The sequence below is a fragment of the Stegodyphus dumicola genome, chromosome 2 (genome assembly GCF_044657685.1).
Source record: "Stegodyphus dumicola isolate Sdum_Otavi_A_Nest chromosome 2, ASM4465768v1".
NCBI lineage: Eukaryota > Metazoa > Arthropoda > Arachnida > Araneae > Eresidae > Stegodyphus > Stegodyphus dumicola.
The window spans coordinates 38,355,983-38,373,927 of record NC_140769.1 but is presented as its reverse complement, the minus strand read 5'-3'; the positions used below and the strand labels follow the sequence as shown (position 1 = coordinate 38,373,927).

General features: G+C 30.4%; 1 protein-coding gene across 1 annotated transcript in view; it reads left to right on the top strand.

Annotated features, from left to right (window-relative positions):
* The window catches only part of LOC118185718 (protein fantom-like), a 137,870-nt gene that overhangs the window by 73,930 nt on the left and 45,995 nt on the right, over window positions 1-17,945 (top strand). Inside the window, exons 22-26 of the mRNA XM_085810604.1 lie at window positions 3,076-3,205; window positions 4,464-4,555; window positions 6,702-6,855; window positions 9,721-9,875; window positions 13,313-13,438. Of these exons, the coding sequence (XP_085666730.1) occupies window positions 3,076-3,205; window positions 4,464-4,555; window positions 6,702-6,855; window positions 9,721-9,875; window positions 13,313-13,438 (657 nt within the window). The remainder of the gene's footprint in view (window positions 1-3,075; window positions 3,206-4,463; window positions 4,556-6,701; window positions 6,856-9,720; window positions 9,876-13,312; window positions 13,439-17,945) is intronic.

Here is a 17,945-nt window from a genome sequence, read left to right as displayed (position 1 = left end):
TGGCTATAGTAAAAGGCTAGCCTGTCATAATGAACAACTTTAGGCTTAGAATTCAGTAATTTATGGGTCTGAACTATGACGTAGTTCAACCTGTTTAGGAATGTATAAGGACAATCCCAAGGTGAGTAGTTTAGAAGAGAGTCTTTTCTGTTAAATTGGATTCCATAACCACACCTTGTCACATTTGTTGAATTGATATCCTGTAGTCTCATGTCATATTAGTCTTCATCTTGTCCATCGCCAAGTTTACTCATCAGTCTTCATCTTGCCCATCGCCAAGGTGACTCACTCTCAAGCAAAATTATGCATCGTTTCAAGACATGCCTGATGATCTTGGATATACTCCTGAGGGGATGAAAGCACATCTGGAGGATGATCAAACAGAGATCACAGGGCAGACAAAAGTCACAACCAAAGAGCATCTGTGATGGGGAGTAGCCATTAGTGTCGTGAACAGCACTGTGATATGCCAGTAAGAACAGTCATAACTTCTTGCCTCAGTCCTTTTGGTTTCTGGAAACCACCTATGAAAGGTTATTAAGGATGGTTCGATTAAACCTCTCTACCATGCCTTCTGACTAGGAATGTAAAGGTGCCATTTGTGTTTTGTCAATGCCGAGTAGCTTATAGAGTTCCTTAATTACAGCCGAGATAAAATTTCTTCCTTGATGTAAATGTAACTAAAGAGACACTCCAGACATGGAAATCCAGTGTGGTATCAATATCTCTGCTACCGTGACAGCCTCTTGATCAGGAATAAGATACACTTCAGACCACATGGTAAAATAATAAAAGATAACATCTATGTGTCTGTTGGCATCAACAATTCATGGGAGAGGTCCCATGGATGTCTGGGATCCAAAATCTTAAAGCTGTCTTTCTCCTTTTCACTTTATTTGGAAATATCAACTGCCGTCAGAAAGCTTTTCCATCATCAGATTCGAATTTCTGGTACAAGATGCCTTTTGAAAATTGAGCAAGTCTCAGAGCACCCAATATTGTTTTGTCATGAAAATATCGATCGAAATGTCATACCAGGTAGTTTTCCTGTTTGAAGACTCCATTAAATCAATTATGGGTGTAACTGGTCATTCCGTAACTGGTCATTCCTGACTTTTTCATCAGATGATGTTGAAGTTTTAGCTTGTTGTGCAACCAGATTCTGCAGCTCATATTTCGCTTTGACCCTGGAGCAACATCGGCAGCTGTCTGTGCAGGTTCTTCTAGACAGAAATGAGTTTATCTTTAAATTGTTGAGCTAAATCTTTCCAAATGATGGTAACATTTGCTCCTGTATTGATGATCATATTGGAAGGAACTTCATTGATATGCCACATGATGAAGAGTCCATTACTCCTGCCACTCAATGCAGAAATCTGAATTGCTTTAAAATGGGGTTTCTCATTATCTTTCAAACTCCATTCCGTTATATGGCCCCTAATTTATTTCTTGCATCATTGCTGAGGATTTGTCTTATTTTCCATGCCCTGAGGTTTTCTGCAGTTTTTTTTTAAATTTATTTATTTATTTATTTTTATGTGGCCTTCAGCACTGCAGTTCCAGCACGTTAGAGTTGTTTTCTTTTCTCTTCTATTCCGTATCAAGGCATAGACTGGTTAAACCGTATAAAGAAGCAATCCACTGTCTCTTGAACAACTTTGATTACGTGAGGGTCTTTATGAGTAGCTTCTTGGGCTGCCTCAAATTTCACGGTGCACACTAGAGCACTTTTTAAATCTTTGATATCTGTCGTTCGTAGAGCTTTCTGTATTTCAAGATCCTGGATGCCATTGATGAAGTACTGCAGAGATAGGATTTCCTTTGTTTCTGTGAGGCACTCCGAAAATGTGAGATGAGACAAGCTTTCAACATCTGTGGCAAGCTCCTATAGTGTTTCTCTTCTGTTGATGAGATTTTAATTGAAGCTTGTTGTAGGCTTTTAAACATTTCTACCCAAAGTGCATCTCCAACACACCTGGTAGAGCTTTTGATGTCTAGCCTCTGGTTTTGGAGAAGAGTATGAAGGATATCCACTGCATTTGCTCTCAAAGAAGTGGCGAGATGGCAGGCCTTGGCTTGGGAATCCCATCCATTCGCTTCTGCCACTATAGAGAATTGTGTCTTATATACTTGCGAAGAAGTCTTACCAAAGCAGTGATTTCAACATAACATTAAATGATGTTTAGGAAGTTGAAAATGTTGGAATGAAATTAAAATTACATAATGCAATAACTGCTTTGTTAATTAGTTAACAAGATGCCTTTTTTTGTTATCATTATTAAATAATGGTACAAATTGCAAAGCATTAATATTAAATATAAGATTTGCGTATTTTGCTCTACAATTATCAGCAAGTCTTTAAATGGTGAATTCGCTGATCTTTTTTATGCCAGTAGAGAAAACAAAACAAAACAATAATATTAATCTTTGAAATAAAGTTAATAGATTTAAATCTAATAATATTTAACTGATATTTATTTATCCCTCCCTACCCATCTGTGGAAAGAGACAAACATTTTCAGAAATGTAAAGCAATGTGGAGTTTCATTCTGTTTTATTACATGTAAATTTGAATGAGACAAAAACTCCAAGGCTTATTTCATAAGTTTTATGATACTGATATGGATAATGACTGGTATATTTTAAATAGATAAAGGTATCTGATACTTAGCTTTATATGCCACAAATAAGGCATATTATTTTTTTACCTTACTATGCTTTTGCCAAGTGTCACTTAAATTTTTGCATAATGAATAACATAATGTAATTTTATTCAAGTAACTATCTAAACTTTTAGTGATGTTGAACTGTCAAATCTATAAGTTGACAAATTTGAAATGTGTAAGTTGTAAAATTAATGCGTTTTACATTGGCTTTACATACAAAAGTGATAATACTCGTGTGCTAGTTACAATATTTGCTGTAGAAAATACAAATAGATAATGTGACTGTATTCAGAAACATATAATTAATTTATTCAAATATTTTTTAAACCAATTCTTGTTTTGAGCATCTTTGCAAAATTGAATATTTTATACCGATTTGAAATGTCAATTTTAAATTTTATTATTTCAGAGTGCCATTACTCTAGAACTTCATGAGTCTCTTGGTGTGGAATATAGGACAGTTGCGACATGTCAGTTAAAATTCTCTGATTTATTGGTGCAGTCTGGTGGTAAAGCCATTGGGACTCAGAATTTAATAGGTATAATTTGTATTTTGAAATCCTTTTATTTTTCTTTTTATTAGGTACATGTTAATTATATTCACCTTAAATAGAGATAACATGGCCTTTAAATATTTCCTAGCTATTGAAGCCTTTTTTTTTATTCTTTCAAGAAGTGTGTGTTATTTGAGGAATGTTGAAACTGCACTTGAATTTTCCTAGACTGTACACTTTTATCTTTTGTTATCAATGTTTATGTGGCAATATCTGTGAATTTTCCCAAAGAATAGTTGCCATTGTTTTGGAACATCCCATCAAACTTCTAGCACGTATTATACATTTTTAAATTTTATGAAATGTAAGTTCTTTTTTTATATATAAAAGAGCAGAAAACATTTAGTCGAACTAATGCACGCAAAGCTCAAATTTAATATGGATAAATTATTTCACATATCATCTTGAATAACCATATTTTACAGGGAGGACCTGTTTTATCTTTGTTGGTTTTTCAGCAGTGTTTTGTTCTGTGATGTACAGTGCATTTTTATCACATTCTGCTTTGTGGATGGATATGCATGCCTATAAGCTAAAACAAATACCTTTAGAATATAAAATAGAAATGTAATTTGATGATGTTGTATGTAGTAAATGAAAAAAACTTCTTAAGATAAGTAAAGATGGTCGATAAGTAGGTGTTAGTCGAACCATCGACAAAGTTATATTAGCAAAATATGGTGCCAAATGATAATCAAGCCACTGACAAAGTTACCTTCATGATCAGTATGATTTACAAATATATATAGTTATTATTTGAAATGATATGATATTAATGATCTACAATTTTTCTTCTCTTTATAATATACTATAGCAGTGCAAAAAAATGCATTTTTATTATATTATGAATTGAGAACTGCAGTTACATATCTATAATATGATGAATGGTTTCTTAAATGTTATTAATATTATATATGAGGTTTGATTACTTTTAATTTATATAAGCATTGCAGGTATTGCTAAGTTTTTTGGAATCATAGTATGCATGCATTTAAGGTTGCTAAACTCAATTGTATGTTTTTAAAATCATTTTTAATGCCATTTAAAATTTTAGATATCTAGAACTTCTAATTTTTTATATGTATCACAATGCTAAAATTGCAGAAAATTATTATAATAAAATTGTGCATGCTCTGATTTTAATTACCATTATGCAAGAACAATTTTGAGCTTAAATATGAAACAATGAAGCTGTATTTAAAGGAGTAAATTTTTTAGAAAGTGTAAACTTATATTCCTGCAGGTATATCTGAACCAGCGGGTATTGTATTTGGAACACTTGAATATTGGTTACAGTTAAAAATACCAATGGAGGAAGCATTAAAAAATTTCAAGGTTATTATTATATATTTCTTTGTATATGCATAAACACTGTTATTTGTAACTAACTGAAAAAACAAATCATGAATATAATTGAAAATTTCTTGTTTAAGAGTTTTAATTAAGTTCATCTTATATGTTTTCTTCTCTGTATATCATTTATAAACTTTTGAATAACTATATAAAATTGCTTATGTTTACTATAGCTGTATAAATGTGATAATATTTTACATAGGTGTTTCTTTAATCATAGTCAATATTAAAGAAATGTTCCTTTAAAATTAGTCATTAGTATTGTATTTTACTTACTGTATTAATTAAATCTAGATATTAATTGCAATTTTCTGGATAGAAATTTCATAAAATTATGAAGTAAAGACTGTTATTTTCTAAGAGGAATTGGAATTTTGGTGCCTAGAATGGATTTTATTGTTGAACAATCAAATAGAAGTAACATTCTATCAAAAATTAAGCAATCAGTCTGTCTTTAAGTTATTCCAGGGCTGTTGTTGCTTCTTTTGTTGCAAGAAGCTAGGAAATTTCATGAGATGTTTGTTTCTTATTAATAATATGGTTATATTCTATATTTGACATCAGTATACCTGCTGATAACCAAAATTATTTTTCCATGCACAAAAATTGATCTTTTAAAAACTATTGAATAAAATTGAATAAATTTACTTGGAATGACAGTTAAGAATGCAAATTCAAACACAAAAATTAATTACAACATTGGACAGTATGATAAATAGTACAGGCTGATTGATTTTCATACCACTGTGTCCAGTTTAAAGCCCAGATGAGGCATGAAAATTTGTGATTATTGTATTTTTGCAGTATGAGAAACATTTAAAATCTGTTAAACTGAATGTTGCCTTAAGAGATTGATGGTACGAAAAGAAGAATATGAGATCCTCAGATCCCTAGCCGCTCAATCAAAATTGAGATGGTGCTCACAGCAGTTAGCCCTTATGCATGTTGCCTAAAATTAGATAATCCTGTAAAAAAATTGAATGTTAATGCATGCAACAAATATGAATACATGCTACATAAAATCAGCATAAAATTATATTATGATATAAAATTAAAATAATATGTGACAAGGAATTTTAAAAATAAATAAATAAATCCCCCAGAAGCAAAAATAGATTTTTGACTTTTATAAGGACATGTACTCATCACCAACTTCTGCACACATATCAGAATATGATTTCATATTCTTAGTAATGTGGTAATTAGAGTTTGAGGTGCTAAGTTTCTGCAAGCTGTAAATATGGCTGCTTAGCAATCATGTTCTTAGTGTTTCAGGTAATTAATGGACAGAAACTAATCTTGTAAAGTATTTTTTTTTCCAGTACCCTTTTCTAAAGTCTTGTCAATAATTTCAGTTCTTTAATTTTTTTTTTTTTTTAATTTAAAAACACTGAAATGTTAATACATTCAGCTGTCTTACCATTTTCACTTTCTTTTATAGCCAACGGTTTGTGACATCAGAGATTGATCCAGTTGATACTTCAACACCATTGAAACTGTTTTCACTAAATAAACACTGGACTCAAACTTGAATTGCAAAGATTTGCAGGAAAACATACTTCGTTCAAAATACTTTCATAATTTGGATAATGTGACACTATTATTTGTATTTCAAGAACAATTTAATCAAATTATATTGGATAATGATAATGAGGCTTACCTTTTGCTTATTCATTGAAAAAATAAAATTGAATGGTTATTTAATGAAATTTCATTCATTTCGGATGTCAAAATTTTTGAATTCACTGATTTATATTATAGAGGAATGTGGAACAATTTTGCATGTTTAAGAGTAATGGCAGATTTTTAGCAATACTTATTTATTGTTCTGTGTATGAATTTATTGTCCTGTGAACTTCATAATTGTATAAAATGGTAGATTAATATTTATGAACATAGAACAGGTATTTAATAAAAGTTTTCTTCCATGACACTGACATTCATGTGTTATCCATATGGAAGTCTTCAGTGATGAAGATAACTTCCATATGGATAATGACTGGATATAAATGATTACATTGTTTTTCATGTAAGCTGTTAATCATTATTATTCATGTGAAATTCTTTATTCATCACACAATCTCTCTCTTTTTTCTTTATTTTAAATTTATATTTTGTTTCTTATTAGGAAAAATTAAAAGCAATGAAATATATCCATAGCAACAAAAAAGTATCAACGGCTGCCATGAACCTTTTGAAACTACCATATGACAAAGATTCACATGTCAATCAACTGCATGTGAAAATAATCAGAGGCTTAAATCTGAAGTCTAGTCAAAGAGGTAAGAAGGTCTTTTATTTTACTGTCTAATGAATGGATTTCTTTTCTTTCACTTGATATTTGATATCCATACATCAGCAACAATAAGTTTATGATTTGTTTTCTTATGCAGTTATAATCACTGAATTGACATCTTGTACTGAATTAAGAGTTTTCCCACCTTAATTTTCTAACTTGAAGATATGAATTATTGTAAGCTATTTAGTAAAACATAAATAATAATAGAGAATCCTTAAAGCAGTGTTCTAATGTATGTTTGGTTGGTTTATTCAGTTATGGCAAAGAATTCAAGGGCTATCTGCCCAAGAAGAGGGATGCCTTCATCGAAGACTTTTTATTAGAAACTGACTTATATACACATTACAGTAGGAAAAACCATAAAACACCCATGCAGCAAGTCCATTTGCCTGGAGTTGAACCCAAGTCAAACTACCAATGTTTAGCAAGTTTACTGCTCGGCCGTTGGTGGGCCATGCTAATGTATGAACATTATGATTAAGATTTTAAAATGAAGCTATTTATGTGAATTGTATTAATAGTTTTAAAATCTTAATTAAATGAGTTATGTAATTATTTTTCATATTTAACAAAAGAAAATATTGATATTAATCAAATGAAACTTTTCTTACAGAAATACCCCATATTTTTTGTTAATATTTTAAGGCATTCAGTGTTTTATTTTTGAGGTACTTGTAGTAATCTTCTCAGTCTACATCATACTGACATTTGGTCGGAGGTTTTTTAGGGCAGTAGTATGGAGACAAGAGTAAAAGCGCATTTTGTAAGGAAGAAAAAGAAGGGGGGGTTATTGAGAATCAAATGGATAAAAAATAACAACATAAATTTTAAACCTGGTCAGATTAAAATAGTAGTATATGTGTTCATTAAAGTTTTAATTATAAAACTAATTCAACAGCAGATCAGCTTTTTGTTTTCAAGCTATGAGAAATGCTATAAACTCTAATGGAATTTAAAAGTCTTTAATGTATACAAAGGACTGTAGTGGTGTAGAGACAGTTTGTTCTCTATGTGCATAGTTATCTGTATTATTTGTAAATAATTGTAAATTAATTAATTAATTAACCCCTTAGCACTCATGCTTAAGTGAAAGTTTAGTGGTTTTCAAATCCAAACTACTAAAATTTCCATGATGTGTTCTGCTTGGGTATCTGTTAAATATCTTCATAAGCTTGATAAGATTCTTAAAGCAACAAATATTCTAATTTCCATTTTCAAAGCAAGGAATCTATTTTAATTAGAAAGAAAGAGGTTTTGGACCCTTAAAAAAACAAATTAAAAGAGTTAACATATTTTTTTTAATAAAGAATGAGGTTAAATCATTATTTTTCTACCTTTCAAAAATGAAAATGTGTAGGACAAAATTAAATGTAACTTTGTTAATTCTTATTAAAAGAAATATAAAAAAATGCTGGAATTTTTCCTCAAAGATATTCGTACAATATCACAATATCACGCAATATAACCAGTAGCTATACTTTAAACTACCAATGCATTGAATACAATGCAATCCACAGCTCAAAGAAAGCTAATCAACAAAATTACAGCAGCTAAGTAAACAACTACCGGCAGCTACATGTTGCTGGTGCTATATTTTACATGCTACACAGGATGTCCGAAATGAGGTTGATCTGTTTTTGGATTCACAGCCAATTTTTGGGGCTGAAGGCTTTGAAAGACTACCAAAACACTGGCAGAATATCATAGGTTTGGGTGGTTATTACTACCAGCACTAAAGCGACTCTTTTCATGGTTTTCCCCCCTAACTTTATAAAGAACCTTTTTTATTGGAAACGTTTCGTTAAAACTAGATACATATTCTTGCACATTTATAAGATAAAGTTTTATCTTAATCTGTGATAATCCCTAAAATCAACTTTTTAATGTGGTTATTTTCCCTTTCTATTTGAAAAAAATGTTACATGCTTATAATAATTTTTTCTGAAGTGCTTCATGCCAAAATTAATGCCTGTCTTATTCTTATTTAATGCAGATGACAAATGTATTTACATAACAGTAAAAGAAAAGCTGAATTTTTTTTACTAATGTTTTATTAAAGAAAAAAAAAAACTTTTGTCAACTTAGTAAAGTAATATTATATCCTTCTATTGAAGAAGAATGCAACTTCATTCCTACTTGCCCTTCTCACACTTTCCTTTACTTAGCAAATATATAATCCACTACCTATTTTATTTCTATCTCCAATTATGATTCTGTAAGCTTGTAGAATGTGTGCATGAAATTGCTAACAAAAATACAATTGTGCTTGCAGTAAGGTCTTTAAACTTGTCAGGGTGCATGCCCAAGTCCATGACTACTTGTTATTAAAAAAAAATCACCATACTCATCATCATATTACCATTATCTAAAATTATTATTGGATATGTGTATGTATTATGTTATTTTTATGAGACACTGGGAACTTAAACAGTAGTAAATTAAAAGAAGGAGTTCAGAGTGTCTTATTAAATTTGAGAGAATATAAATTATGTAGTATTATATTTCATAATGTCAAAAGTTTATAGTTCTTTTTAGTTCTCTGATCATACAGAATAATTTCTCCTTTTTCTTATTTTCAACACATGTAAAATAAAAATTTAAGTTTGTTTCATTTTTATTTTTTCATTATTTTTAAACACTTTGTTATTATTTTATTTCCTTTAATTTATAATATATCATATTTATTTTTTATTTTTCAAATTGAAATATTTATTGTTCTGTTTCTCTTAAGCTTTATTTAATATTTCTTTATTTTTATTTTTATTTTTTTTTGGTATGTGAATTAAATTAAGTACTAATTTATTTAAAGTATTTTAAAATTAGTGTCATTCATTTCATTTGTTTTTAGATATCCAGCCATCAGCCTTTTGTGTGTATAAGTTTTATGATTTACCAGACCAGGATACTGCCATAATTCCAGCTTCTAACAACCCTGAGTTTTCAGATCATCGTACTTTTAATTTGTTTATTGATTCTGATCTAGATAAATACATTAATACTGAAGTGAGTATAAAATTCAGAATTTTTAAGGAATGTTATTGATAATATCTAAAATGTAAAGTTTGTTGTATATCTAAAATTAGTGTAGGCATATTAGATATGTAGAAAATATTCAATTTGAATATTATATTTTGGTGTAGTTCTTATTAACCTCCCCTCCCCCCTTTTTTAAGACAAAGTTGCATTTTTACTGCTGATAAAACTAAAGGAAATTATTGTTTACAGAATTTTTTTTTATTTTAAATGTTTTTTACAAGCATCAAAAATAATTTCTGCGTTGAACAGAAATTTACTGTTCAAATATGCATTGATTTTTGTGCATCTGTTAAAACATAGGAAAGAAAAGACTGCTGAAGAAGTGGAATAATGAAGGAATATTTCTTACTTTTAAGAATTCTTTTTATTAATATATGAATTAATTTTCTTTCTGATAAATGTCTTCAAATGTTAATAGACAAATTACAAAGAGAAATGTTAAATGTTTCATTTTAGAGTCAGTTGAAAATGCATTGGAATTTTGATATATATTTTTTTTTCTTTCATCAAGAGTAATTTAAAGTGCAAGTTCTGTACTTTAGTACTGCCTTCAGAATACTGATGTCAAAATGTTATATTTGACACAAACATATATATAAGTTGACATTAAATTATTAGTTTTACAGTTTATGGCAAAACTGATTGGCCTTTTCTTTTTAAACTCTATTCTGTTATCATTTTCATTATCTAGAAGGGGGGTTGCATTACCCTCAGATTAACACTTTAAGGATCAGGTATTACAGATGCTTATTAGTTATTCTTAGTTTAGGTGCTTGAAGTTTTAAACATGTTCAGGTTTTTTTTCACAGTTAAAACAAGAATAATAATTTTTTTTTCTATTTTTAAAATTAATCAAAATTTTTTTTTTTATTTTTATTCGTATTGATGTAATTTATTTAATTTATTTTTGTGCTGTTGGTGATGATTCATTCATTGCCAGAAATGAATGCCAACTGACAAGGTTCTGCCCTATATGACTCTATGTAACTTTACCCCATTTTTTTACCCATCTGTTAATGAACAATTTTTTACAACAATGCCAAGGTATTTTGCTATTGTTCTGAACAAGTTTTAACATTTTATTTAATAATTACCAATAAAATTAATTAGTTACTTAATATATGCTTAAAAAATTCCAGAGTTAATCTGGTTTTTTTTTTTAGCCCTTCAGAGTTATACCATTTATTTTTTAATACCGTTTTCATCCTAAAAATATATTTTTTCTTTTCACAGTTTGCTATTTCTACATAAGGTGTAACTTTTTAAAAAATAAAAGAATGTTTAAAATTTTCAATTAAATTAAGGAAATTGTCATGTGTCAGCTGATATATAAGAGTCTATTGTATATGTCAGGGATCATCAGCCTGGTCCCTGCCTCCGACTAGTGGGCGATCAAAGTTTTTGTTTGATAATGATCAAGGAAGATCAAAATATTCATAGATATATGCACACCCCTTAGAGTTTAGTTCTTTACTTGACCGTTCTCCTTTGCATATTGCACTATGTCTCATATATTTATACAGCTTTGCTCTTTGTTAATGAATTTTCTGTCTGTTAAAAGGTTCGTATCATAAGTTATAGTATAAATAAATGCATAAATTTAACTATATATTTTGTACTAAACCTCCTCTTAAAAGCTTCTTTGCAGTTGTGTTATATTAAGTTACTGTGCATGGTTGGGCGGTATAGAAATTTTACTACCTACAAAGTGGGCACAAGGTATAAAAAAGTTGACTACCCCTGGTATATGTTAATATAATAGAGGGCATTCTAAAAATCATTAAATATTCCAAAAAAATTGATTTCATAACTTTGTGGTGTATGATAATGGAACTCCCTCAAAAAGGCATAAAAGTATATTAGGATTAAAAAAATTACAACTTGGGAAATCTTTTCTTGGCTTACAGCTATGTCCATACAAGTAAAAAAATCCTGAATTTATGGCTCTTTGTTTACAGTATCATTGAGGCAAGTTAGCATTACACAGAACTCTTATGAAACAGCATCATTCTTAGCCTTCAAAAATGTAAGTGTTGTATTTTGTGATATTATGGGCAGAAAAGGCCGGGGAAGAAGAAAAATGTATGGAGTGATGCATCATCCATCGCATATTGCTGCAAAACAAGTTGTACTTAAATACGGAATTACTTATAGCAACTGATTCCCAACAATTATCGCCCACCAGCGGCCGAGCAGTAAAGTCGCTGAACACTGGTAGTTCGGTCCAAGGTTCGAATCCCGCAAACGGGCTGGCTGCATGGGTGTTTTTGTGGTTTTCCCCATGTGTAACGTGTATACGAGCCAATTTCCCTTAGAAAGTCCTCCACTAAGGCATCCCTCCCCTTAGGCACATAGCCCTAGTGTGCTTTGCCATAATTAAATACACCACACCACCACACCCAACAATTATCCAGCTTGATTGGCAATGTTAAAGTTCCTATTCAAGGTATTCATGCAGCCAATAATATCCTAGAACATTTACAGGCACTGCCTGATATCGTCAGTCAGTGCCTATCATTATCAAGCAGCAGAAAAGCATTATTATTAAAAAATTTATGTATTAGAATTCTTTAAAAACATTATTATTGTTACACTTCTATGTTATTACATTAAAAATTCACTTAAATATGAATTTTTAAAATAATTACTGACTTTTAGACTATATTGTATTTATAAGTAAAATTGTAACTCGTCTTCCTGTTTATATCTGTGACTTAGAGCTACGTTTTACTGAGTAATAGTTAGCTAAATCTATTTAATATAATTATTGATTTCACATTCAAAACGAAATGAATATTTTGCTGTTTTGTTAACTTAATACCGGTCCCCTTCAAAAAAAAAAAAAAAAAATCTTTAATATTGCTATAATAGCTCTAAGCCTATAAATTATTGACATTTTTATATTTGTGTATGTGCATGCATGTGTATTAAAAATATGGGGAAAATTTCTAGATGTATTTTAATTTAGATTTATATTTGAAGCATTAGTAAAATGTTACAACATTTAATCTGCAATGAAATTGCCTTAGTAAATAATATTACAAAGTAAGAAAATAAATATATGCCATAATCTTTTTTTCAGTTTCTTTCTCAAACTTGATTTGAGTTTTTATAATTTTAATCAAGGTTCTTATTTAAAATGCTGAATTAGCGTTGATATATCAGAAATTTCATGTGTTTAATTCAAATTTTAGAAGTTGCAAAATATTCTGAACTAAAATAGGGTTTAAAATATTTAATATTTAACCCATATCCTGTAGCATCTGTAGTAGAGACTTAAAAAATTATTAATCAGTTTATAAACTAATATTTATTATTTAATAATATTTTTGATTTATATTATAATAACATTTTTATGAATTTATACTATTAAATAATAATAATAACAATATTTTTGATTTTAGGACTTATTTATCTATGTGTTTGATGATAATGAACCAGATATCACCTCTCATCTTGGGAAAGCTATTATACCTCTTCATACTCTTTCACATAATAAACCAATAAAAGGAAATTTTGATCTGCAAAAGGTCTGTAATGTAAAAGTTTATTAAAATGCTTTTTAACTTTATAATAAATTTTAACTTCTCCCTCAGATATCTGCTTGTATCTGATTTATTATATGGAGATATGTTTACCATTCAACTAGGAATGAATACTTATATTCATTAAGAAAGAAAGTGCCATATTGATACTAGTTAAAGAATATGAAAATGAAGAAGGTAGCAAATGCATACAAATTATAAACTATATAATGTATGTGAAATAATAAGATATTGGAAGTAACATTTGATTTAAATTCATATACACTTTTAATATGATAACAAGTTTATATCATACTTTGATTAAATTTTACATGTTAAGTGGACTTATAAATATATTTATTTCAATGTGAAAAATATTAATATTTTCTTTTAATGGTTTTTGTGGATTGTTATTTCTAATCATGAATTGTGTTAATAAATTTTAAGATAATATACTTACAAATAATATTCTGCTTTTTGAAGCTGTATTTATGTATACCCTGCATTTGGCTCATCTGTAGGTATATACTGGCATTAGAATGTATGATAAAAAGGATTACAGTAAAATTTCATATAGCGAATTATTATTTTTATGAAATAATTATGCTATTATGTTTTCTGAAGTTTTGATCAGTAACAGCATTATTCTGTTTATAGCCTCGTATACCCATGTTGTTGTGTTAAAACTGAAGTTATATTGTTATTTTTAGGGGGTATATTTTCAAATTCAAATAATTGTGTATTTTATAGTAATTTAATTTATAAAATATTATAATATATAACTAGCAGTTTGTATTCCAGTAAAATGTATAAATTACTGTTCTGTCATTTTACCTGTTGTCTTAAATTCTTCATAATGTGATAAGTTATATCTGAAGTTTGCAAGAGTATAAAGGACTGCAAACTTTTATATTAGAGTTTTTGAATTTTTGATACAGTTTCCAAAATTGTCAAGTTTAATAAACTTTTAATTTATTCAAGATGTTCTGTATTTTAAAGTTCATGTTAACATAATGCATTAATATCATGAGTGAGCAGAAAGATATCATAAATGCATCATCTTCCTGATCCTTCTCATTCTTTTCGTTCTCATATGTACCTAAATATGTATGTTCATTTTCATTCTCATCTTTATTCTCTTTTATATTCTTTTCACTTTTATCTTCATCCTCATCTTTGTCTTGCTTACTGTCATCCTCCTTATCACTCACCACTTCCTTCTTATTCATCTCCCATATCTTCATACTCATCCTCCTCACAGCCACCTTATCTTCATCATCATTCTCACCCTTCCCATCATCTCAACATCTTTATTTATCATTAATACTCATTATCCTTTTTAACATTCTCATTCTCTTAATCTTGAATTTCCTACTAATCCTGATTTTCTTCATCCTCCCTTTTCTCATGCTAATAATCATTATTCTCGTTCGCTTTCTTTTAAACCTAGTCTTCCTCTGCAGCCTCCTCCAACTTCTCATTTAGTCCTCATTCCCCTGCTTTTCCCAACCAGGATCCTGCTCATCCTCTTTCTCCTGAATGTCATTATCTCCATTTTATTCTTATTTTCTTTGTTATCCATCTCCTCATCTCATCTTCCTTGTCCTCCTTTTCTCCCACTGTGCTCATCTTGGCTCTATCACCTTCATCATTTTTATCACCTTCTTTATCATCATCACAATCAACAGCATCCCCATCCTTATTTTTCTTATACTTAGCCTCATCTTCAACACCCTTCTTCTCCCCATTCGCATCTACATATTTCTTATCCTCCTCTTCATCCTGATCCAATGTAGTATATCCATTCTCATTTTCATTCTCAGCATCCTCATGCTCATCATCCTAATCATGTTTGTACTATCCTCCTCATTTTTCTCATCTTATTGTCAGCATTCTCATCCTCCATTGAGATGACATTCTCTTGCTTATCCTCATCATCTTCCTCTTATCATCCTCCTGAACCTCCTCGTCAACATACTTATCACTATCAACACTCTCATCCCGATCTTCATCCATCTCTTCCTCATTTTCATCATTGTACTCATCCTCATTCTCATCATCATCCACATCCTCACCATCTCTTATCCTTATTTTCCTTTTCATGATTTTCTCTTCACCTCCATTCCCCATGATACTCATCTTCATCGTCTTCTCCTTTATACTTATCCCATTTTTTCATCTTTATTTTTCTCATTCTTATATTCCAAACCATCATTATGCCAATTACCCAATCACTGTCATCATCCTCATCATCCATATCCTACTCTTCTTCATCCTAATTCTCATCATTTTTATCCTTCTCATGATTGTCACCATCCTTATCCTCCTTCTATTTCTGCTCTTCACCATCATCATCAACCTCATTTTCATCATCATCAACCTCATTTTCATCATCATAATCTTCATCACATTCATCCTTTTCATGCATCTCTTTCTCTTAATTCTCATATTATCCATGCTAATTTTCATTCAAATCCTCATCATCCTTCTTAGGCTCATTCTTCATCTTCCTCCTCATTATCACACTCATAATTTTCTCAGCATTTTCATTATCATTATCTTTATTCTCATCTTCTCTACCCTCTTCCTGCTTATAATCACCTTTCTTCTCTTAATCCTCATCATCATCCTAAATATCTTCATCCTCATTATTCTAATGGTCTAAACATCCTCAGCATCATCAGAGCTCATCTTCATCATTATCTCCATTCTCATTGTCCTCTTCCTCATCTTTATCCTCATCATTCACATTCTCTTTATCATCTTTATCCTCCTCCTCATGCTTATTATCATCATGATCCTCATTCTAATATCCATAGTACCTCTATTGTTATTTTCATTCTCTTTATCTTCATCCTCATCACCAAAATTTTGCTCAAGGTCACTATTATCATCTTTAACAAAAACATTGTCATTATCTTCTCCTGCTCACTCTCATACTCATCTTCCTTATTCTCATCCTATTCTTCATCTACTTGTGCTCATTTACCTAATTTTTCTCATCCTTCAGCCTCCCTTATTATCGTCCATCCTCATTCACATCTCTCTCAACCTGTTCTTTCTCCCTTTTTTCTTAATTTACTTGTGCTCTACTTGTAAGTAAAAGTAAATCCAGTTGACAAGGAATGGAAATCCTAATATATTAACTTTCTAAGTAACTAAGGGTGTGCCCCCAAACTCTTAAAATTTTCCAAATGGTCATGAGCAGGAGATGTTTTATAGACTCATTTAGGTTATTTTGAAGCAGGAGACGGGAAAAATGAGCAATGCCCTTTCCAGGACTCGAACCTGTACCTCTCGAATATGCGCCGAGTTTGCTAACTGTTTGCTAACATGCAGAAAGAATGGATAAAATAACTTATATATTATCCCAGTGCCCCTTTTAAAGGGTAACTGGGGATTAGGGGACCCAATTGCCAAATCCTGGGGCTGAAGGATTATCATCCACCACCATTTTTTTTTATTATTATTTTAGGTGCCCCTGTAGAATCATTAGATTATTTTGAAGCAGGAGAGATGACAAATCAATACCCTCACCGGGACTTGAACCTAGACCTCTCCAATATGTGCCGAGTCTGTTAACCATTACACCACGAAGGCATACAGAAAGGAGGAAGAAAATGCCTTATAATTTTCTTAATTTTAATATCAGACTAATCGTCCTACTTTCTACCTTTACACTTTTTCTTCCTATGTATATCTATTGCTTCTAATTTCCTGGACATATTTCAAGATGCCTATTTGTGTACTTAAAAATATCAATGCTAATCTTTTTGATTCTATAGTAAATGTGTATGCATGCTTTGGTCACTTAGAGGGTTGATATGGAAAAACATTTAATGCAATACGCAAAAGTACCTCTAAATATTAACCCTTTGACGCACGGTGGTCGAGCTCTGAAACCACCAATTTTCGAATTTTTTTCTCCTCTTCCTTCTGAACTTTTTGAGTGAAAATCAATTGATTACTGATCTTTTACCTCTAAATAACACAAAATGACTTCAGAATCATACATGTTTTAGGTCTTAGTACTTCAAATCAGATGCCTTTTAAAATTTGTTTTCAATGAGACAAAATAACTTCCTTTTATTAATATAAACAACTTTAAATTTCGAAAGTTATTCATCGCATGTCATGATTTCTATCATAAACAATAAAAAATAGCAATAATTAAACTGCATATATAAAAACAACCCTCTATGTGTATGCCATTTGGTTTGTGGTTTCAGGGTGCGACCACTGCCCCCACAATGCTCTAGAGGCTCAGTGGTCGCGCCTTGAAACCACTGCTCTTCACAATGGCGTTTGCTTGCTTTTTGAATAGGAATGTTTATTTTTACCTGGATATAGATAAGGGGTTTTGAAATCACAGAGTTATTTTGTTACTAAACAATACATGCACCTGCGCAGTAAAAAGGTCTTTCTTTTCCAGCAACTTCAACACACTTGCTCCCGAAGCTAGTATTGTGATTTTATAAATTCTTTCCTGTGGTTTAAATTTAATGTACATATA